Genomic DNA, 23,012 nt, shown 5'->3' with positions numbered 1-23,012 from the left:
TTACATAGTTGAATGTGCTGACAACAAAATAACACAAAAATTATCAATGGAAATCAAATTTATCAACCAATGGAGGTCTGGATTTGGAGCCACACTCAAAATTAAAGTGGAAAACCACACGACAGGCTGATCCAACTTTGATGTAATGTCCTTAAAACAAGTAAAAATGAGGCTCAGTAGTGTGTGTGGCCTCCACGTGCCTGTATGACCTCCCTACAACGCCTGGGCATGCTCCTGATGAGGTGGCGGATGGTCTCCTGAGGGATCTCCTCCCAGACCTGGACTAAAGCATCCGCCAACTCCTGGACAGTCTGTGGTGCAACGTGGCATTGGTGGATGGAGCGAGACATGATGTCCCAGATGTGCTCAATTGGATTCAGGTCTGGGGAACGGGCGGGCCAGTCCATAGCATCAATGCATCAATTACTCTTGCAGGAACTGCTGACACACTCCAGCCACATGAGGTCTAGCATTGTCTTGCATTAGGAGGAACCCAGGGCCAACCGCACAAGCATATGGTCTCACAAGGGGTCTGAGGATCTCATCTCGGTACCTAATGGCAGTCAGGCTACCTCTGGCGAGCACATGGAGGGCTGTGCGGCCCCCCAAAGAAATGCCACCCCACACCATGACTGACCCACCACCAAACCGGTCATGCTGGAAGATGTTGCAGGCAGCAGAACGTTCTCCACGGCGTCTCCAGACTGTCACATGTGCTCAGTGTGAACCAGCTTTCATCTGTGAAGAGCACAGGGCGCCAGTGGCGAATTTGCCAATCTTGGTGTTCTCTGGCAAATGCCAAACGTCCTGCACGGTGTTGGGCTGTAAGCACAACCCCCACCTGTGGACGTCGGACCCTCATACCACCCTCATGGAGTCTGTTTCTGACCGTTTGAGCAGACACATGCACATTTGTGGCCTGCTGGAGGTCATTCTGGCAGTGCTCCTCCTGCTCCTCCTTGCACAAAGGTGGAGGTAGGGGTCCTGCTGCTGGGTTGTTGCCCTCCTACGGCCTCCTCCACGTCTCCTGATGTACTGGCCTGTCTCCTAGTAGCGCCTCCATGCTCTGGACACTACGCTGACAGACACAGCAAACTTTCTTGCCACAGCTCGCATTGATGTGCCATCCTGGATGAGCTGCACTACCTGAGCCACTTGTGTGGGTTGTAGACTCCATCTTATGCTACCACTAGAGTGAAAGCACCTCCAGCATTCAAAAGTGACCAAAACATCAGCCAGGAAGCATAGGAACTGGGAAGTGGTCTGTTGTCACCACCTGCTGAACCACTCCTTTATTGGGGGTGTCTTGCTAATTGCCTATAATTTCCACCTGTTGTCTATTCCATTTGCACAACAGCATGTGAAATTTGTCAGTGTTTCTTCCTAAGTGGACAGTTTGATTTCACAGAAGTGTGATTGACTTGGAGTCACATTGTGTTGTTTAAGTGTTCCCTTTATTTTTTTGAGCAGTGTAGATTGAATTGGGATTTTGTGTCACTGATCTACTGTGCAGCGACACTCCCCATCCAACCTGACAGAGCTTGAGGGTATCTGCAGAGAAACTCCCCAAATACAGGTGTGCCAAGCTTGTAGCGTCATACCAAAAGAAGACTCAAGGCTGTAATCGCTGCCAAAAGTGCATCAACAAAGTACTGAATAAAGGGTCTGAATATTTATGTAAATGTGATCAGCTTTTCTAATAAATTTGCACAAATTTCTAAAAACTGTTTTTGCTTTCTCATTATGGGGGTATTGTTTGTCGATTGATGGAAAAAATAGAATTTAATCCATTTTAGAATAAAGCTGTTACGTAACAAAATGTGGAAAAAGTCAAGGGGTCTGAATACGTTACTAATGCACTGGAGTTACTTACCAAGTCAGCATTGAAGTGACCTAGTTACAGTTTACTTAAAATGGCATGAAAATCATAGTCAGCACTTGAAAATGGCTGTTTTTAGCAATGATCAACAGCCAACTTGATAGAGCTTGAAGAATTGTGGGTTGAATATTTGTCAATTATTCTTAAATCTAGGTGTGCAAAGCTCAAAGTCTTACCCAGAAACACTCACAGCTGTAACCAATGCCAAAGGGTGATTCTAACATGTATTGACTTAGGGTGTTGAATACTTATCGAAATCAACAGTGTTTAATTTCCCATTAATCAAAGTTATTCCGCTGACTTGTGTTAGACAACTAAATACATTTTTTTAAATCACACTTTGTAACAAAATGTGAAAAAAAGGAGTGTAAATATTTTCTGAAGGCACGGTACACGTTGGTATTAAGGTCCATTCTTGTTATTTTTGTCGTTGTAAAAGTGCTTCGATGGGAAGATATTTACAGTAAATGCAGATACTGTAACCATAGCGATGAGACCAAATCCATCTGATCCCGACCATGATTACAGTGCAAAAATTTAAAAATCAGATCCAATTCAACAAACCATATAAGAAAATCTATTATTTATTAAACAGTTATGAAAGAGATATAGATATTTGCCATGTTGCATATCACACAATACAACTGAATTCAATGGAGAAAAAAACATAAAACGTGGAACAAAAGTAAACTGGCCCTGGGCATTGAATAACTTGAGATGTATACGTTGCACACCACTTAATTCATATAAACGCTATGGAGCAATTGCAAGAGTTCAAATAAGTCTGAGATGTCATTGATTGAAAGCCCATACAAGTATACACTATGAACATGCAGGGTAGGAATGAACAGCCCGCATCTCTTTTTACAGCTAACTACAAAAACAAGACATCAGAATAGTTCTTCCTCAACCAACATTGTGCAAAAAATATGCATTTAAGAGTGCTTAGTGTTATATGAATTTACAAGGCACTTACTAGTAGTGTGTCCTAGTATGAAAACCATACACAGTGAACTATAAAATAATAATTAAAAACATACATATGCACATTCAGAAGGCATGCCGAGTAGCTACAGTATTTCACCAATCCTGGGGCTTATTCAAGATTGTGCAATTTTACAGAACATTCAGATAGAAATGTATTGTGCTGAAAAGGCTTGATAATTCCTGATGTGAAGAATATTGATTTTCAATAGCTCTATGGAGTTTATTTCTAACTGAGTCTAAACATTGCACCTCGCTGGGTAAGCCCCTGATGAATTCCTCAATGACAAATCAGCTCTCACGTCTTTGGCTCTTCTGTCCGGTGTACGAAGAGTGCTCTCTAGTGGTACACTCAGGAACTTGCACACTGTACATTCCACACATTGAAAGGGGCTCTATTCCACAGGTAAATCACCAAGCCCCTAAAGGATGTGCGAAAACAATGTTTTTTTTCTCAAATTGAAGAACCTACTCAGTGATATCAGTTATAGCCACCCAGCCAACTATCCACAGACGTATTGCTTCACAAGGGAGTGAACAAGCCCTTTAGCAAGTCAAATTCTTTAGGTTTCAGCACAAAATCCTACCACGAACGATGGCGCGCTAAGATCCTAAAGCTGTGCAAAATGCGTAATTAAACTTACCCTCACAGGGATTGCAAGTAATTAATTAAAACATAAAAAAAATGGGAGGGATGTCTGAAACTACAAATGAGTTAGGTTCAATTAAAAATACATGATTTAAAAGCTACTGCTAGGGGAGTATAGCTGTGACCACCCATGTCTAGACCCCTACACACTAGTTACTGCATGTGACTTCAAGCTGCAATTTGTAACTTTTCAAAGTGTGCAACTGCAGCTCACAATTAAGGGTGTTCCCACCTCGAGCATCCCATTGGTTCTTTCATGAATGCCACACCAATAGTTCCTGCATGAATGCCCGACAGGCGGGGGCGAAGGACACTGTCTACCGGTCGCCCCCCACCTCCTGCCAGCACAGCAGACGGGCTGCTAGAGCAATACCGTGTACTAGCTAACTCGATAGTTAACGACACAGTGTATTAGCTAGCTTGTTAGTTAGCTAGCAAACAGTGTTGCTCCCGCCTCCCGTGTACCGGAGTAGTCCTCAGGATGAGCTGGCTAAGCTAGCACACAGTGTCGCTCGCTCTCGCCTGCCAAACACCTGCCCTCGCCATCTGGAAAACAGTGCCCGAAACACAGGGGCGAAAGACACAGTCTACCGGTGTACGGCTAGCTACAGTGAAACTGACAGCGTTTGAACTACTTTGCATATATACCTAGCCCAGTGGTCATATGAGGTGTCCCTAGGGTCATATGAGGTGTCCCTAACCAAGTGGTCAGAGGGCGACACAGACACAGGGGTGTTTGAGGCAGACAGGGAGGATGCCTCTGTTGATCTGGTGAAACTCCACCAGCTGCAGTAGGTCAATGAAGAGGGTGAGGCCATCGTCCATGGTGTAGTACTTCCTACCGCCCTCCTCACACTGCACAGAGAAACAAGGGTTTCACAATAAAATAATCTACATGCTCATCTGTCAGGATCAAACAATTCACGCAAAAACATACGAGCTAGATAACTAGCTGTAATCTGCATACCTGTCTGTACTAAAAAAAACTAGGCAAATTATGTTTTACAAATGGACAGCCTACCAAAAGGCCTCCTGCGGGGACGGGGACTGGGATTAAAAATACAGGACAAAAACACACATCACGACAAGGTGACTTGTGACTTTTGGGTGACTTTCACTTAAGTAAAGTTCTACTCAAGTATGACAATTGGGTACTTTTTTCACCACTGGTTATAATAGGATAGGAGGCCAAGAGTCTGTGTAACCAATAGAGAGTCAGAGTCCCGAGTGTGGGAACAAACAGTCTGTCCCACGATCGGGTAAACATGTGAGTTCATAGTCAACAAAGCACGCAGGAGTTATGAGGCAAATAGCATAAAGCACAATAAAAAAAAATGTACGACATGGGGCTAGCCATTGTAAGTTCAGAGTCACTTGTTTTTCATATCTACCTAGTATAATTATGACTAGACTGTCTTTATAGCCTTGCTATCTCATAATGAAAGGGCAAGGTTCACATGATGGGGGAGAGGAAAGTCCACTCACAGGGATGACGAGGTAGTGTTTGGTCTTCAGCTTGTAACACAACGAGAGGACAAAACACTGGGCATGCTGCTGGCTCTCACGAATCAGGAACATCCTACACACAGACACACAATGCGGTAGATGTCACCCAAGGTGAGCATGTTGTTTACAAACTAAAGCTACTAAACTACATGCAAAGGAGCTACATTCAAAGGAGCTGCATGCAAAGATGTGCCCACAACAAGCACACATGCATACATACCCATCCACCAATCCCTGTTCCTCGATCAGCCTCTGGGCCTGCTTTCGCGACACACCACCGTGGAACCAGAGCTGGGTCCGATGTATGGCTGTGTAATACACACAAACACACACACTCATTTACCATTTAGATCAATGTACTGAACAAATACATTCTGTTTGGGGGAAAACTGTGAATGTGAAACACTTTGACACGGTACTTGTTTGACTGGACTCACAAGAGGGCTGAGATCCCGGGTTAAGGTTGGGTAGGCTGCACCTCAAGGCTTCTCTCCTCTGAGAGACAAGAGAGAGGTCATAGTCACTAGTAACTCCAGACTGTTTGGCTTGTTGTTATTCCTGACCCTCTTAGCCCATTGCCTATTTTTCACCCATCTGTATCCTTGTCCAGTCGCATTCTCCACCCCACCATCCGACCCAGTTATCCTCACCCTCCATGCCTGTCCCTCCTCCCTCTCTGCGCTCTGGGCCTCCCAGGCATTCTGGATGACCCGGCCCCCCGCCTTCCCTGAAAAGTCCATGGCGACCAGGCTGGCCTCCGACTCACACCGTTGAGACACAACCTCCTGTAGACGAGGTGCCGACTGGGACAGCTGGTAGTTACAATGCAGCTGCCTCCCATACTGCTCCGGCAGACACAGGAGGAAAAAGTAAAAGGGTAAGCACGCGTATTGATCACATTTTGATTATTTATCCACCATCTTATCCAGTATGGGTTTGCCACATTTTGGATGTTTTTATTTGTGTTTGTTTTGGGCATGAATCTGCTTCCATAATAAAGTTCAGGTGACGATGTAATGATATCCGAGTATTGGGTTCTCCTCACCTTGAATAGTCGAAATGCAGAGGTCCAGCATGTGCGCGTTTGTTCGTTCTCCGCACACAGCAGCTTCAAGTCCTGCGCACGAATACGGTCTTTGCTGGGCTACACACACAGAAACGTGTAAGCATCTTATTTCAGAACAATTTCGAAACATTGCTCTCTTAAATGAAGCCCTGGACGGTTGTGGTGGTTACCTTGACGCAGAAGGTGAAGTCCACAGGGGCACCGTAGAGCTTGCGGCTGTTGGTGATACTGTAGACGTTCAGGTCTTCCAGGTCAGCCACGTACTGGAGGTGACGGGGCTCCTAGGACACACAGACCATCAGACCGTCACACTGACCAGGCTATCCGTCGATGGGGCATATCGAAACAATATACTACAAATATCTTCATACCTGTATTTAACCATTGATTTGAAATGGAAAGCGTAAAACTAAATTAAATGGCCGTTAAATAGTGGAGGTTAATAAAAATGGTGGATCCAATTCGCTTACCACAAAGGCCTCGTGTGCTAAGTTTAACGTATTGTACATTACTCTCCATCACCCTTTTTTTGGTGTCGTCATTAGCACAGTATACATGATCCCAATTTTAGCTCCAAGACGTCACCAATTTGAAAAAAGTAGATTGTGACATGGTTCGATAAATAAGCACACACACCGTAGTTTAGGAACTGGGCGTAGTGCTAAAACAATTAAGTAATTTCTGAAATCCACCATCTTCATGTACCTTTGCCATTTCCTGTAAATTACTTTCAGTTCTGGATGTTCTATTTCTATCAAAATCTGGTGCCCCATGGCTGACCTTTGATGAGCCTTTGGTGGAGCAGTAGAGGCCTGAACGTCGGAGGAAGAAGTACACCTTCTTCCAGGCTTTGCGGCTGGGCTCTCTGACGTGGAGGAAGCCCTGGATCTCAGGACATGTCCCCGACTGCAGCAGATTCTGGATAGAGGCAAAGAAACAACATCTGGGTCAAATCCAATGGATCTTTGTCTAAACCGAAGAGAAGCATAGAAAAATCGACAAGGTTCAAAATGTAATCAATTCAACTACTGAACTAAAAACCATTCCAAAAGACTGTTTCTGTACGTCCTCTGACATGATTGAAATGTCATTCTCAATATCTGCCAATTCAATTTGTTTCCTGATACACTTTCCTGGCAACCTGATATAGTTTATATTTATAGTTTCTCCTCAGCTAGAGTGAAACCTAACATAACACCACAAAGGAGAAGCTATAGCAGAGCAGATGGCCTTGCGCCATTTCCCTCCAATTGGCTGCTTACCTGGATGAGTTCTGCCGAGGTCATTCCCTTGGTGACATCAGCACTGTCTGAGATCATGTGCTTGGGGAAGAACAGCTGTAACAGGAAGCTACAGTTGTAAACCAAAGGGCTATTTCAATAACATAACGTCTCTCTTGTGCCTGTATGGAGGGTTATGAGCAATGGCTTGAGTCTGATAGCAGTGTTTCAAGGGGGTTAAGGCAAGACGTCACGCAAATCGAAGCAAATGTTTAAAACCTGACAAAAAAAGGTTTATTTTGTGTGAATCAACCTGCATTACCATCCTTATAAGTAAAGTTTTTTTAACAAAAAAAAAAAAAAAATTTATATATATATATATATATTTACACACTGTGTGTGTGTGCATGAAGTCAGACGTTTTAATGAACAGGATGCGCAACATAAATGTGATAGGAACACAATGTTAACACTGATTCCACCAGGACATCCAGATGACGGTGATTATTAACATACTAACCCGTTGGGGACACGTCTGACAAATCTGGCATAACATAAGATCCTATCAGAATCCTTGGACAGAATACATGTTAGAGCATCTTGTATGTTATACTATTCATCACCATTTCCTTCCAGCCATCTAAGCTGCTCTGGTGGAGGATGCAGAAGAGCTCAGCAGGCCTACCACAGGTGTCCTGAAGAACTCATATTTGGCGTAGTTCTTGCGGAACAGAAGCTTGGTGTCGCTCACGGAGGGCCAGGCAGCCTGCACCTCCACCACCACCTCGTGGTCCTCCAGAACTCGCTCTGTGGGGGGGCAGGGAGAAATACTTCACACAGTGTAGGACAGGGGGTGACCAACCCTCCTGGAGAGCTACTTGGTATGCAGGCTCTCTCAAGCCAGAGTGAGTCTGAAACCAAACCAACTCTGAGGCTGTCCTAATATGGACACCGTACTCCAGTTGTCTCATCTCGTCGAAACTTTTTGATGTAGACTTGCCTTTAGACAACCCACAAACATTCCAAAAACAATTGCAAATAATTGGAATGCCAATGGCATTTGCTGGGCAATGTTTGGACAGTGTGCAGTTCAGTCTTACCCAGGCCCAAGGCTGAATGCAGCTCGATCAGAGCCCAGTTCTCCTGGTCGCTACAGTGGGCTGTCTGCACCAACAAATGGCACACGTCCCTGGCTGTGGCCCTGGGTATCACCCACAGGGACCGACTGTGACTGTCCTCGCCGAACACCTTGATCAGCTAGACCAGAGAAGCAGACAGAGACACTACATTGAGAAAACAGAGTACATTGCGTAATATTCAACCAACATAACACATGCATACCAAGACAAATCCAAAAGAAAATCCAAATACATAAAGACAAATCCAAAAGAAAACAAATCCAAAATAAAGGCAAAAAAATTACATAATGAAAATATATTAAAAGGATTAAAAGGAGATCATAGATGAACTATATGAATGAACAGCAATAGGCCAATTCTGGAACTGTCACATTATAAAGCTTAACCAGGGTGAGAGACTGGGTTTCTGATGACCAGAATCAGTCAACAGCTTTTATAGTGACAGCCAAAAAGACTCCTTTATTTAACTTCCTTGACACCTCACCCTCCCCTTGAACTTGTCTTATTCAATCTCTCCCGCTCCCTCTCTGTTATTTACAAGAACTCACACCTCCTCCCATCTTGTTCCAGAACCGGTCTGATGGGATTGGCACACGGCCTAGCCCGAGCCCCCAAGGCCTGAGAGGAGAGCCAGGTACAAGTTAAATTGAGGACTTGTGACACCTCCGACGCAACCTCTAGCGCAGTCTCTCTCCTCAGCCAACTCCAAAACCAGTACAACCAGATTTAAACTTCACCTGTTATTTAGCGAAAGCAGACTCGTTCCCGCAAGAGACAACAGGCCAAATAATGAACAAATGCTTGGAGTCTCGTGGGCAGTGTTAAGTAACGCTAATGCGTACTCAGATTACTTTTTGGTGGTAACAAGTAACCTAAAGCGCAATTTTTTTAATTTAAGTAATCAGTTACTTTTACAATATTTCCTTTTTTCTTTGTTGGCGCAAATAAAATAAAAAATGAAATCCCTCTACCTAGGCTATGTTCATCACAATCTTCCTGTTTCTGCACAAACGTTGAGGTGGGTTGCTGGCATGGTAGCCGGCAGATAGCTAGCGAGATGGCAGAGACAATAGCCGTTATCGCAGCAGTATTCACATTACTTTGAATTGGTAGAAGGACAGAGGTGACCCCTCAAATCTTGACTGACACTACTTGCAGGATTCACACGCAAACACAGGATCATCGGGTTCGGGAGACTGCCCCATTTATTGCCTGGTAATAAAGCAAACAATGTAGCTAGAGAATCAAGTTAGGCTCAGTTGATAAGAAGTTAAATTTCTCCTGCTCCGTTGGTCGCCATAAACAGAAAGGAAACAACAATTACATTGTTCACAGCCAGTTCATATTGGTGGGTAAAAACAGAGTGGTAGCCAGTTGTTCTTGTATTTGAACTCTCATTTTACTTCGCCCAGTTGGTTTTATACAATATATGTATTTACTTATGTATAAATAATTAAACAAAATCATTTATTTAAAGTATAGTAAAGGAGATATTGCGTCTGCCATTATTAGTCGAGTTGGTATAGTCCAGAGCTATAGATTAGGCTGTGGATGGTTTAGGCCAGGGGGGCAACTTTGGTTTTAGAAGTGGGGGGGGACATAATTATTATTTATAATTTTTTTCTGTTAGATAAACACTCCAAACAGCCTACCCAACCACTTGAAGGCGGCCGCATGGTCTTAAAGCACACCGTTGCCTCGTTAGTATTATCATTGGAATGTGATACAATGGGGGACAAAAAAACAATTTCAGAATGTGGGGAACATGTCCCCGTCCCCAGTGAAAGTTGCACCCCTGGTTTAGACTACGCAAGCCATTCAAAAGGTAGTGTGCACCTTTTACTGGGGATAGGAATAAATGACTAAACGCGTAAGGCATCTTCAGAGGGTTTTCTGTTTTTGGTAACGCAAAAGTAAAGTAGCATTTTACTTTTCATAGTCGGTAACGTTGTAGCATAAGTTCTTTTTTTAAATGATGTTCTCCAACACTGCTCGTGGGGGATGTTTGCACATTCTTTCCGGGCAAGGTATCAATATCCGCTGAATTCATCCTTTCAGCAAAATAGCTTAGTTAAAATGTTGAACATTTTTGCTCTGATGTTTCCAATAGCCATGGGGCAAAACAAAACCAATCTGTACCTAGTAGCTAGGTACATACAGAACATTAAAGACATATGTATGGCATTTTAAACAAACTAATACATCTATGTTAATCCAGACAATGATGGATGGTGTCACAACATGATGGAATTTGTCTGTGCAACTATACCACAAGTAAAGATACCGTGGCAGTAACTGGAGGAAAAAGGTGTGTTTTTGTTTGTCTTTATGTGTGTGTGTGTATTAGAATGTGCTTGTGGCACGCTTGTATGTGGTGAGTGTCATGCCCAGGAGTATCTATGGCATAGTGACAGTCTGTCGCCGGGCGTTAAATACGCACAAGCATACCCAGGGGCCTCTGCCAATCAAATTAACCCCTGCGAACCACTCAGTCAACAACATGAATCCATACAATTCCCTCTGGAGGCTCCTCTGCCAGACCAGTCAAATTAACTTGTACTGTATTCTGTATTCCAAAGAGGCAATGTTATCAATGTGACAATTCTACCTACCCAATGCCAATCAAATTAATTCAGAACAATGTCCCTGAAGATTGCATAGCCAATTACATCATAATAATCATAATAATGTAGGCTTGGCTGAATTGAGCCCTTGATCTTACATGCGTGTCACTTCTCGGCGGTGAGAGAGAGCCAATCAGGACTGGGGATTGAGATGGGCTGCACAGCTCTGGAAAGGGATTGGGTATAGAAGGAACTGAGGACAGTTCCACGCTATTCATTCTGGAAAAATGTGAAAAAAAATACAATTTTTTTTTTTTTTAAACGGAATAAGTGAATAGCAAATACAATACAACTGGATACAACAATGAAGGAAAATAAAATGTCACACAATATAACCAATACATTTCAATTAAAAAGAGTCTGTCTATTTTTAGGAGTCTTTTGTAACCGTCATGAACAACAGGATGTGACATATGACTCAATATCCGAACATGACTCATTGACTTCTGTGCAGGTAGCAAGTATAAGACGTGTCAAATGCTATTGAGTCATTCACTGTCAACCAATGGAGTCATGGCCATTGTGTAAGTCAAGTCAGGTAGGCCTACCTGCTTCTGCGGATGACGAGGGGCTGGGAGCGGCGAACGGGAGGGGGAGGAGTGTTGACCACCAGAGGAGCCAAGGTGATTGTGGAGCTACCCAGCAGCTCACTCTCCCCACCAGAGTCCTCTTGTCTGTCAGAGCCCTCGAAGACCTCCGCCCATTGCCCTTGGACCTCCATTAAAAATGACCTGGCTCAGTATGTGAGTGAGAAAGTGTTTTAGTTATCACATGCAGTATTTTCAAGAGTTTTGTGACAAAAAAATGTATACATTTACAGCCAATGTGCCTAAAATAAACAAGGAAACCAGTATTTCCATAGTGACAGATTTCACAACATGTACTAATGTCTAACACCTTCTTGCTCGGTTTCAGTGTTATGACAACGTATTAGTCACAGAAGCAACAGTTGAGAATGAAAACGTCACACCTGCTCCCAACTCCGTGGCATCCTCAACCACAATGCCGGCCCAACAAGACATCAAAGCCCTCTCTCTCGTTCAAATTGACAAGCTATATCCTTTGCTTAGTGTTGCTAGGCAGAACATAGCACTTATAATGAGCAGAGGAATGCTGGCAGACAACAGTTTTGAAAGAAAAAAATTGTCTGAATCAGGCAGGCAGACTAGACTGGGTGAGGTGCAGTACTTGTTTCAGTGGATGGCAGAGTTATGGGTCTCCCGCTGAGTGTACAAAGGGGCCATTGTATGTTAGGATATTTAAACAATCAGAATATCCACAAGCAAGGTTCTGGGTAGACAACTTGTTTCATGAAACTGTTCCCTTAAATTTTGACCATTTTTATTTTGTAACTTGATACTCGGCACTGTAAAGTAAGCCAGGATGTTTTGCATAGCCAATTACATCATAATAATCATAATAATGTAGGCTTGGCTGAATTGAGCCCTTGATCTTACATGCGTCTCTTCTCGGCTAAAACTAATAAACAAAAATAGAAAGGCTTCAGAAATAAATTATTTGCCATTGCAGGTTTAAATTGTTTGTTTTTTTACAGTACAGTAATCAATACAATAAGTTACTGTAAACTCACATAAACAAAAGTAATTACTACTATTACTTCCTACTCACTCACCTCAGACGACTGCTCGAGCCTGGAAGACCACTTAACATCTTGTCTGTTTTTAAGATTCTTAATCTTAATACAAGACGTACAATGTGTATCAGGTGAAGCCTGCTGCTTCTCTTTATTTGAGCAGCAATTATCAAATCAAATTTTATTGGTCACATACACGTTTTAGCAGATGTTATTGCGGGTGTAGCGAAATGCTTGTGTTTCTAACTCCAACATTGTATTAGTATCTAACAATTTCACAACAATACACACAAATCTAAGCAAAGGAATGGAATTAAAAATATATAAATATATGGACAAGCAATGTCAGAGCGGCATAGACTAAGATACAGTAGAATAGAATACCGTAAAAACAAATGAGATGAGTAATGCAAAATATGTAAACATTAAAGTGACTAGTGTTCCATTTATTAAAATGGCCAGTGATTTCAAGTCTATGTTCATAGGCAGCCTCTAATAAGCTACTGATGGCTGTTTAACAGTCTGATGGCCTTGAGAAGTTGTTTTTCAGTCTCAGTCCCAGCTTTGATGCATCTGTACTGACCTCGCCTTCTGGATAATAGCCGGGTGAACAGGCCGTGGCTCGGGTGGTTTTTGTCCTTAATGATCTTTTCGGCCTTCCTGTGACATCGGGTACCATAAGTGTCCTGGAGGGCAGGTAGTTTGCCCCCGGTGATGAGTTGAGCAGACCGCACCACCCTCTGGAGAGCCCTGCGGTTGCGGGTGGTGCAGTTGCCGTACCAGGCGGTGATACAGCCCGACAGGATGCTCTCAATTGTGCATCTGTAAAAGTTAGTGAGGGTTTTACTTGACAAGCCAAATTTCTTCAGCCTCCTGAGGTTGAAGAGGCGCTGTTACGCCTTCTTCACCACATTGTCTGTGTGGATGGACCATTTCAGTTTGTCAGTGATGTGTACACAGAGGAACTTGAAGCTTTCCACCGCCTCTCCACTACGGTCCCGTTGATGTGCATAGGGGGGTGCTCCCTCTGCTGTTTCCTGAAGTCCACAATCATCTCCTTGGCATCTCCTGGCACCACACTCCCAGAGCCCTGTAGGCTGTCTCGTCATTGTTGGTAAACAAGCCTACTACTGTTGTGTCATCGGCAAACTTGATGATTGAGTTGGAGGCGTGCGTGGCCACGCAGTCATGGGTGAACAGGGAGTACAGGAGGGGGCTAAGCACGCACCCTTGTGGGGCCCCAGTGTTGAGGATCAGCGGAGGGGAGGTGTTGTTTCCTACCTTCACCACCTGGGGACAACCCGTCAGGAAGTACAGGACCCAGTTGCACAGGGTGTGCTTCAGACCCAGGGCCTCGAGCTTAATGATGAGAATGGAGGGTACTATGAGGTTGAATGCTTAACTATAGTCAATGAACAGTATTCTAACATTGGTATTCCTCTTGTCCAGATGGGATAGGGCAGTGTGACGGTGTGTTTGTTTGTGAGTGTGTGTGTATGTTCTTAAATACATCAGCAAATAGTATTACATAATTAGGTCACAAGACTTAAACCTTCAAAAAACATACTGTTACTCCTGATACTGACTCAAGGGTGGACAAATATTTGGAAACTGATTAGTTGGCCATCAATCAACAAAAGAGATAAGCAAACAGTGATGAGGTCACCCACGCAAGAGAGCAATAGAGTGAGCTGCCACTTCACCCGTGCACCCTGCCAGAAAGGTACATAGTGTCCAGACAGACAGAAACTCCAGACAATTATCTGTGGCACTGGCATGTCCTGACTGTGTGTCAACAACACATACTGATACTCAGACACCTGTCCTCATCCAGTCTAAAAAATGTAAAAGACCGAGAGAGAAAGAAAGAGAAATTGTTCTAGGCAAAATTTGGATGTAAAATCAGTAGGCAGGTAGGCTAGCCCAGCGATTCCTTTTGAGATAGCGAATTCAGAGACAGCGTCAAAATCAGAACACAACTATGACTTTAGAGTGCAATAAAAATAGCATACAACTTATTTTACTACGACTGCTGCAGCGCATGGCTGGACAGAGAGAACATTTTGCAGTTTAAATCTTAAATGACAGTGTAAAACATATTTTTGTTTAGGGAATACACGTATCGAGTTGAATACTGGATCATTGATGGAGTAATGTGGATCCGTAAGCCGCCCAGGCCCTGGCGTGCATCGAGCATCGAAGGGTAGCCTATTGTACTATTACGTTGCATATTATTGTACCCTCTAAATTTGTTTGACTACCCCAAAAACAGACTTAAGTAGTACTTTAAAGTATTTTTACACCACTGCCAAGAGGTATCTGTACTCTACCATTTATATTTTTGCCAACTTTTACTTCATTATATTCCTAAAGAAAATGTACTTTTTACTCCATATATTATCCCTGACAAAAGTACTCCTACATTTGGACAGGAAAATGGTCCAATTCACACACTTATCAAGAGAACATCCCTGGTCATCCCTACAACGTCTGATCTGGCAGACTCACTAAACACAAATAATTCATTTGTAAATTATGTCTGAGTGTTGGTGTGCCATTTGGCTATTCTTCAATAAAAAAAACATTTAAAACAGGAGAATTGTGCCGTCTGGTTTGCGTAATATAAGGAATTTGAAATGGTTTATAGTTTTACATTTGATACTTTTTCACAAATCCATTTACTTTTGATACTTAAGTATATTTAAAACCAAATACTTTTAGACTTTTACTCAAGTAGTATTTTACTGGGTGACTTTCACTTTTACTTGATTCATTTTCTATCAAGGTATCTTCACTTTAACTCAAGTATGACAATTGAGTACTTTTTCCCACCACTACCCCTAGGCCAAATGAATATCCCACTGGGAACACCACGCCATTTCAACATAGAAATGTGGGTATCGCAGCGCTAGCTGTGCCACCAGAGACTCTGGGTTCACGCCCAGGCTCTGTCGCAGCCGGCTGCGACCGGGAGGTCTGTGGGGCGATGCACAATTGGCCTAGCGTCGTCCGGGTTAGGGAGGGTTTGGCCGGTCTTATCGCGCACCAGCGACTCCTGTGGCAGGCCGGGCGCAGTGCACGTGTTTCCTCCGACACATTGATGCGGCTGGCTTCCGCGTTGAATGCGTGCTGTGTTAAGAAGCAGTGCGGCTTAGTTGGGTTGTGTTTCGGAGGACGCATGACTTTCAACCTTCGTCTCTCCCGAGCCTGTACGGGAGTTGTAGCGATGAGACAAGATAGTAACTACTAATAATTAGATACTACGAAATTGGGGAGAAAACGGGGGTAAAATAAAAAAATAAAAAAGGTGGGTAATATTTGGTTGACGTGGAAATCTCATTGATCAACCTTTATTCACTCACTCAAAATGTGTCAGAAGTTTGTTGAATTCCCAATGTAATATCACTATGCTTACAACCCTCTACACTGAACAAAAATATAAAACACAACATATAAGTGTTGGTCCCATGTTTCATGAGCTGAATTAAAATCTGCCAGAAATGTTCCATACTTATTTCTTATTAAAGCTTATTTCTCTCAAATTTTGTGCTGTTACTGAGCATTTATCATTTGCCAAGATAACCCATCCAACTGACAGGTGTGGCATATCAAGAATCTGATTAAACAGCATGCTCATTACACAGGTGCACCTTGTGCTGGGGACAATAAAATGCCACTAAAATGTGCAGTTGTGTCACACAACGCCACAGATGTCTAAAGTTGAAGGAGCATGCAATTGGCATGCTGACTGCTGGAATGTCCAACAGAGCTGTTTTCAGATAATGTAATGTTAATTTCTCTACTATAAGCTGCCTCCAATGTTGTTTTAGAGAATTTGGAGGTTTGTCCAACCGGCCTCACAAACGCAGACCACGTGTAAGCACGCTAGCCCAGGATTTCCACATCTGGCTTCTTCACCTGCGGGATTGTCTGAGGGGTAGTGGGGGGTGCTGAGGAGTATTTGTCTGTAATACTGCCCTTTTGTGGGAATAGCTCATTCTGATTGTTTGGGCCTGGCTGCCCAGTTGGTCAGCCTATGCACTCCCAGGCCCATCCATGGCTGCAGTCATGTTAAATCCATAGATTAGGACCCAATGAATTTATTTCAATTGCCTGACTTCCTTATATGAACCGTAACTCAGTAAAATCTTAGAAATTGTTGCGTTTATATTTTTGTTAAGTATAAAAGCACAACCAAATTCTAATGGAAAAACAATGTCAGAGTTTTGGTTTAGTTGTCATCTAAGTGTGTGATCACTGCGCGTTCAACCATTTAAAAATGAGAACGTTAGATGTTTTGTATATATGCAATAACTTCATGCGTAATCACTGTGCCTCATCTAATAGCACAACCAAATGTCCTGGATTGCAGTTGAGTTCACTTCTAAAATTACATATCGCAAGTGATCAATGCTGTTCGAGATTCTGGCAGATTTTTATAGTAATTGTTAAGACCTGTGACTTTTGCATGCTATCTTGAACATACCCGCTTTTTATGATTACATAAGACATGTATAGTTGCATTAGGCTAACCTCAAAATGTAGACACAGATGTGTTACTCATTTTAAGGTTGACTAAATACTGTTACATTCGTTTGCAAGATAACTTTAGGCTAAGGCTATTTACTGTATGACAAAAGTCATGTAATTGTGTTTGGTTGACAACGCAACTAAATACCAACATTTAAAGCATATGTAAAATAGTTTATGCTCAACCTCAAATAAAGCTGTACTGGGATACATTTTCCTATCCTACTAAGAATTTCATTGCACGGTGGAGAAAAACAGGTTGTTGTCTTTCATTTTGAGAACACTACTGTCAAACTATATATCATTTGCACCTCAGCCGTTAAGAACAGGGCTATGTGTTACCAGTGCAACTTTAGATCACGCATCGCTCGCAAATTCTGTATATTCTAATATGAAGCGCTTCCTCGCTATATCAGGTCCAGATACTGCGCCATTTCAATCCAATACATTTACCTTATAATTTGGTTTGGCGAGATGTCAGCTGCCGGGTCATATTGAACAACCACCACCAGAGAATTTCAGCTACCTCTTCCTTCGGACGTAGTAATGTTTTCAGCTTCCCCTCAACCGTAACTTCACTTGTGCGTTTACCACACACACACTTGGGAGGAGCGTGCAGTGCAAGGTGGTAGGTAAACTACACACACCCCTTTCTTCTAAGGTAAAGTAGGCTAAATGTCCTTCCTCACCTATTGGGAACAGTTCCAGAAAGTAGGACATATTGTTCAAATAATGACCGATTCACAGATAGGATTGGTCACATTGAATATTGATATTTTTTTCAAGGTGTGTAAATGTAACCTTGTGTGTAACCCTTCACAATTATTTCAAACCAAATCAAATTTGATTGGTCACATACACGTGATTAGCAGATGTTATCGAGGTGTAGCGAAAGGCTTGTGCTTCTAGCTCCAGCAGTGCAGTAATATCTAACAAGTAATATCTAACAAATTACACAACATATACCTAATACACACACATCTAGGAAGGAATTAATTAAAACTATATACACATGGATGAGCGATGTCAAAGCAGAACGGACTAGGATACAGTAGAATAGTATAGAATGCAATATATGCATATGAGATGAGTAATGCCAGATATGTAAACATTAAGTGACTAAGATACCGTAGAATAGTATAGAAAATAGTATATACATATGAGATGAGTAATGCAAGATATGTAAACATTATTGACTAAGATACCGTAGAATAGTATAGAATACAGTATATACATATGAGATGAGTAATGCCAGATATGTAAACATTATTAAAGTGACTAGTGTTCCATTCCTTAAAGTGGCCAGTGATGTCTAGTCTATGCCTATAGGCAGCTGCCTCTAATGTGCTAGTGATGGCTGTTTAATAGTCTAATGGCCTTGAGGTAGAAGCTGTTTTTCAGTCTCTCGGTCCCAGCTTTGATGCACCTGTACTGACCTCGCCTTCTGGATGACATCTGGGTGAACAGGCAGTGCCTCAGGCGGTGTCCTTGAAGATCTTTTTGGCCTTCCTGTGATATCGGGTGCTGTAGGTGTCCTGGAGGGCGGTAGTTTGCCCCCGATAATGCCTTGTGGTTGCGGGCATTGCAGTTGCCGTACCAGGCGGTGATACAGCCCGGCAGGATGCTTTCAGTGTATATATAAAGGTTTGTGAGGGTTTTAGGTGACAAGACAAATTGCTTTAGCCTCCTGAGGTTGAAAAGGCTCTGTTGCACCTTCTTCACCACACTGTCTGTGTAGGTGGTCCATTTCAGTTTGTCAGTGATGTGTACGCCAAGGAACTTGAAGCTTTCCATCTTCTGTACTGCGGTCCCATCTATGTAGATAGGGGGTGATCCCTCTGCTGTTTCCTGAAGTCCACAATCTCCTTTGTTTTGTTGACCTTGAGTGAGAGGTTGTTTTTAGGCACCACAGTCCCAGAGCCCTCTCTTCCTTCCTGTAGGCTGTCTCGTCATCGTTGGTAATCAAGCCTACTACTGTTGTGTCGTCAGCAAACTTGATGATTGAGTTGGAGGCGTGCGTGGCCATGCCGTCATGGGTGAACAGGGAGTACAGGAGGGGGCTGAGCATGCACCCATGTTGGGTCCCAGTGTTGAGGATCAGCGGAGTGGAAGTGATGTTTCCTACCTTCACCACCTGGTGGCGGCCCGTCAGGAAGTCCAGGATCCAGTTTCACAGGACAGGGTTCAGACCCAGGGCCTTGAGCTTAATGGTGAGCTTGGAGGGTACTATAGTGTTGAATGTTGAGCTGTAGTCAATCAACAGCATTCTCACATAGGTATTCCTCTTGTCCAGATGGGATAGGACTGTGTGCAGAGTGATGGCAGTTGCATTGTCTGTGGATCTATTGAGGTGTTAAGCAAATTGAAGTGGGTCTAGGATGGCAGGTAAGGTAGAGGTGATATGATCCTTAACTTGCCTGGCACACTGTTAGCCACCCTGCCATAGCATAGTCAGTGTATTCAGCTCAGCTATCCCCATTGGGACCGTGTCTGTGCCTCGATCTAGGTTGGGCAAATCTAAACATGGCGGTGTTTGCCTTAGCAATCTCACTGGAATAAAGACCTCCTCCATTCCTGTCATTATTGAAAGAGACAGTGATATCTCACATCTCAAAATAGTGCTACTTAATGTTAGATCCCTCACTTCCAAGGCAATTATAGTCAATGAACTAATCACTGATCATAATCTTGACATATGATGTGATTGGCCTGACTGAAACATGACTTTAGCCTGATTAATTTACTGTGTTAAATGAGGCCTCTCCTCCTGGTTACACTAGTGACCATATCCCCTGCGCATCCCGCAAAGGCGGAGGTGTTGCTAACATTTACGATAGCAAATATAAATTTACACCAAAAAATGACTGCGTTTTCATCTTTTGAGCTTCTAGTCATGAAATCTATGCAGCCTACTCAATCACTTTTCATAGCTACTGTTTACAGGCCTCCTGGGCCATATACAGCGTTCTACACTGAGTTCCCTGAATTCCTATCGGACCTTGTAGTCATGGCAGATAATATTCACATTTTTGGTGACTTTAATATTCACATGGAAAAGTCCACAGACCCACTCCAAAAGGCTTTTGGAGCCATCATTGACTCAGTGGGTTTTGTCCAACACGTCTCCGGACCTACTCACTGCCAGTCATACTCTGGACCTAGTTTTGTCCTGTGGAATAAATATTGTATGTTTTTCCTCATAATCTTGGACTATCGGACCACCATTTTATTATGTTTGCAACAAATAATCTGCTCAGACCCCAACCGAGGATCATCAAAAGCCGTGCTATGAATTCTCGTACAACCCAAAGATTCCTAGATGCCTTCCAGACTCCCTCCACCTACCCAAGGATGTCAGAGTACAAAAATCGGTTAACCACCTGAGGAACTAAATTGAACCTTGCAGAATACCCTAGATGCTGTAGCACCCCTAAAAACAAAAAAACATTTGTCATACGAAACTAGATCGCTGGTATAAAGATAATACCAGAGGCCTGAAGCAAGCTTACAGAAAATTGGAACGGAAATGGCGCTATACCAAACTGGAAATCTTCCAACTAGCTTGGAAAGACACTACTGTGCAGTATCGAAGAGCCTTCACAGCTGCTCTGTAAATTACATTTTAATGGCGTCAGACCAAGGCACTGCATTTGTCCTCCTGCTCCTAGACCTTAGTGCTGCTTTTGATACCATCGATCACCACATTCTTTTGGAGTTGATGGAAACCCAAATTGGTATACACGGACAGTTCTGGCCTGGTTTAGATCTTATCTGTCGGAAAGATATCCGTTTGTCTCTGTGGATGGTTTGTCTTCTGACAAATCAACTGTAAATTTCGGTGTTCCTCAAGGTTCCATTTTAGGACCAATATTGTTTTCACTATATATTTTACCTCTTGGTGATGTCATTCGGAAACATAATGTTAACTTTCACTTTTATGCGGACGATACACAGCTGTACATTTCGATGAAACATGATGAAGCCCCAAAATTGCCCTCCCTTGGAAGCCTGTGTTTCAGACATAAGGAAGTGGATGGCGGCAAATGTTTGACTTTTAAACTCGGACTGGTTTTCCTTTTGTAGTCCGTGATTGTCTATAGTCCCTGCCACAAATGTCTCGTGTCTGAGCCATTGAATTGTGACTCCACTTTATCTCTATACTGACGTTTAGCTTGTTACATTGCCTCGCGGAGTGAATAACTACACTGTTTATATTCTGCCATATTACCTTCCATGGTTTAATGTGGTGGTTCACGCTTTCAGTTTGCGTGAATGCTACCATCTATCCAGTTTCTGGTTAGGGTAGGTTTTAATAGTCACAGTGTGTACTACATCTCCTATACACTTCCTTATAAACTCAGTCACCGTATCTGTGTATGCGTCTAGATTATTTTTTCGCAAGCTAACCAGAACATATTCCAGTCCACGTGATCAAAACAATCCTGAAACGTGGATTCCGATTGGTCAGACCAGCATTGAATAGTACGAAGCATGGGCACTTCCTGTTTGAGTTTCTGCCTATAGGACGGGAGGAGCAAGATGGAGTCGTGGTCAGATTTGCCGAACGGAGGGCGGGGGAGGGCCTTGTAAGCATTCCGGAAGTATAAATAGCATTGGTCGAGAGTCTTAGCAGCACGAGTAGTACAGTCGATATGTTGATATAACTTTGGCAGCTTAATCCTCAAATTTGCTTTGTTAAAATCCCCAGCTACAATAAATGCAGCCTCAGGATATGTTGTTTTCAGTTTGCATAAAGTCCAGTGAAGTTCTTTGAGGGCCGTTAAGATTTTGGCTTGAAGTGGGATGTAAATGGCCGTGGCGATGACGGAGGAGAATTCTCTTGGGAGATAACATCGTCAGTATTTAATTGTGAGGTATTCTAGGTCGGGTGAACAAAATTACTTGAGTTCCTGAATGTTCCTAGAATTTCACAATGAGTCGTTAATCATGAAACACACCCCAGTAGCAGCCAACTTGTAAAGCAGTGAAATGTTTCAAATCAAATTGTATTTGTCACATGCGCCGAATACAACAGGTGTAATGCTTACTTACATGCCCTTAACCAACAATACAGTTTTAAGAAAAATAAGTGTTAAGAAAAAAATAGATACAGAGAAAGTGTAAATAACAAATAATTAAAGAGCAGCAGTAAAATAACAGTAGCGAGGCTATATACAGGGGGTACCGGTACAGAGTCAATGTGCGGTGGCACAGGTTAGTCGAGGTAATTTAGGTAATATGTACATTTAGGTAGAGTTAAAGTGACTATGCATAGATAATAACCAGAAAGTATCAGAGCTTAAAATATGGTGGAGGAGGACAATGTAAATAGTCTGGGTTGCCATTTGATTAGCTGTTCAGGAGTCAATTTTTAGGGCCTTCCTCTGACACAGCCTGGTATAGTGGTCCTGGATGGCAGGAAGCTTGGCCCCACACTAACCTCTGTAGTGCCTTGTGGCTGGAGGACGAGCAGTTGCCATACCAGGCATTGATGCAACCTGTCAGGATATTCTCAAAGGTGCAGCTGTAGAACTTTTTGAGGATCTGAGGACCCATGCCAAATCTTTTCAGTCTCCAGAGAGGGAATAGGCTTTGTTGTGTCCTCCTCACGACTGTCTTGGTGTGTTTGGACCATGATAGTTTGTTGGTGATGTGGACTTGAAGCTCTCAACATGCTCCACTAGAGCCCCATCGATGAGAATGGGGGCGTGCTCGGTCCTCCTTTTCCTGTAGTCTTAAATCATCTCCTTTGTGTTGATCACATTGAGGGAGAGGTTGTTATCCTGGCACCACACGGTCAGGTCTCTGACCTCCTCCCTAT

The 23,012-nt window shown here is 43.0% G+C and overlaps 1 protein-coding gene across 1 annotated transcript; it reads right to left on the bottom strand.

Moving 5' to 3' along the window:
- Positions 1 to 2,445: 2,445 nt before the first annotated feature.
- On the bottom strand, positions 2,446 to 17,845 carry grb7 (growth factor receptor bound protein 7). Its single transcript, XM_021575941.2, has 14 exons — positions 17,645 to 17,845; positions 11,616 to 11,798; positions 11,166 to 11,286; positions 8,405 to 8,561; positions 7,990 to 8,111; positions 7,347 to 7,421; positions 6,865 to 7,002; positions 6,255 to 6,365; positions 6,064 to 6,162; positions 5,669 to 5,860; positions 5,456 to 5,513; positions 5,239 to 5,326; positions 4,998 to 5,091; positions 2,446 to 4,367 (listed from the first exon to the last, which is right to left on the bottom strand). Exons 2-14 carry the CDS (start codon positions 11,786 to 11,788, stop codon positions 4,221 to 4,223), a joined length of 1,575 nt encoding a protein of 524 aa, XP_021431616.2. The 5' UTR covers positions 11,789 to 11,798; positions 17,645 to 17,845; the 3' UTR covers positions 2,446 to 4,220.
- Between the last annotated feature and the right edge of the window lie 5,167 nt (positions 17,846 to 23,012).

This window comes from Oncorhynchus mykiss, chromosome 20 (genome assembly GCF_013265735.2).
Source record: "Oncorhynchus mykiss isolate Arlee chromosome 20, USDA_OmykA_1.1, whole genome shotgun sequence".
NCBI lineage: Eukaryota > Metazoa > Chordata > Actinopteri > Salmoniformes > Salmonidae > Oncorhynchus > Oncorhynchus mykiss.
The sequence above is the reverse complement of the archived record's forward strand: the minus strand, read 5'-3'. Positions and strand labels throughout refer to the sequence as shown.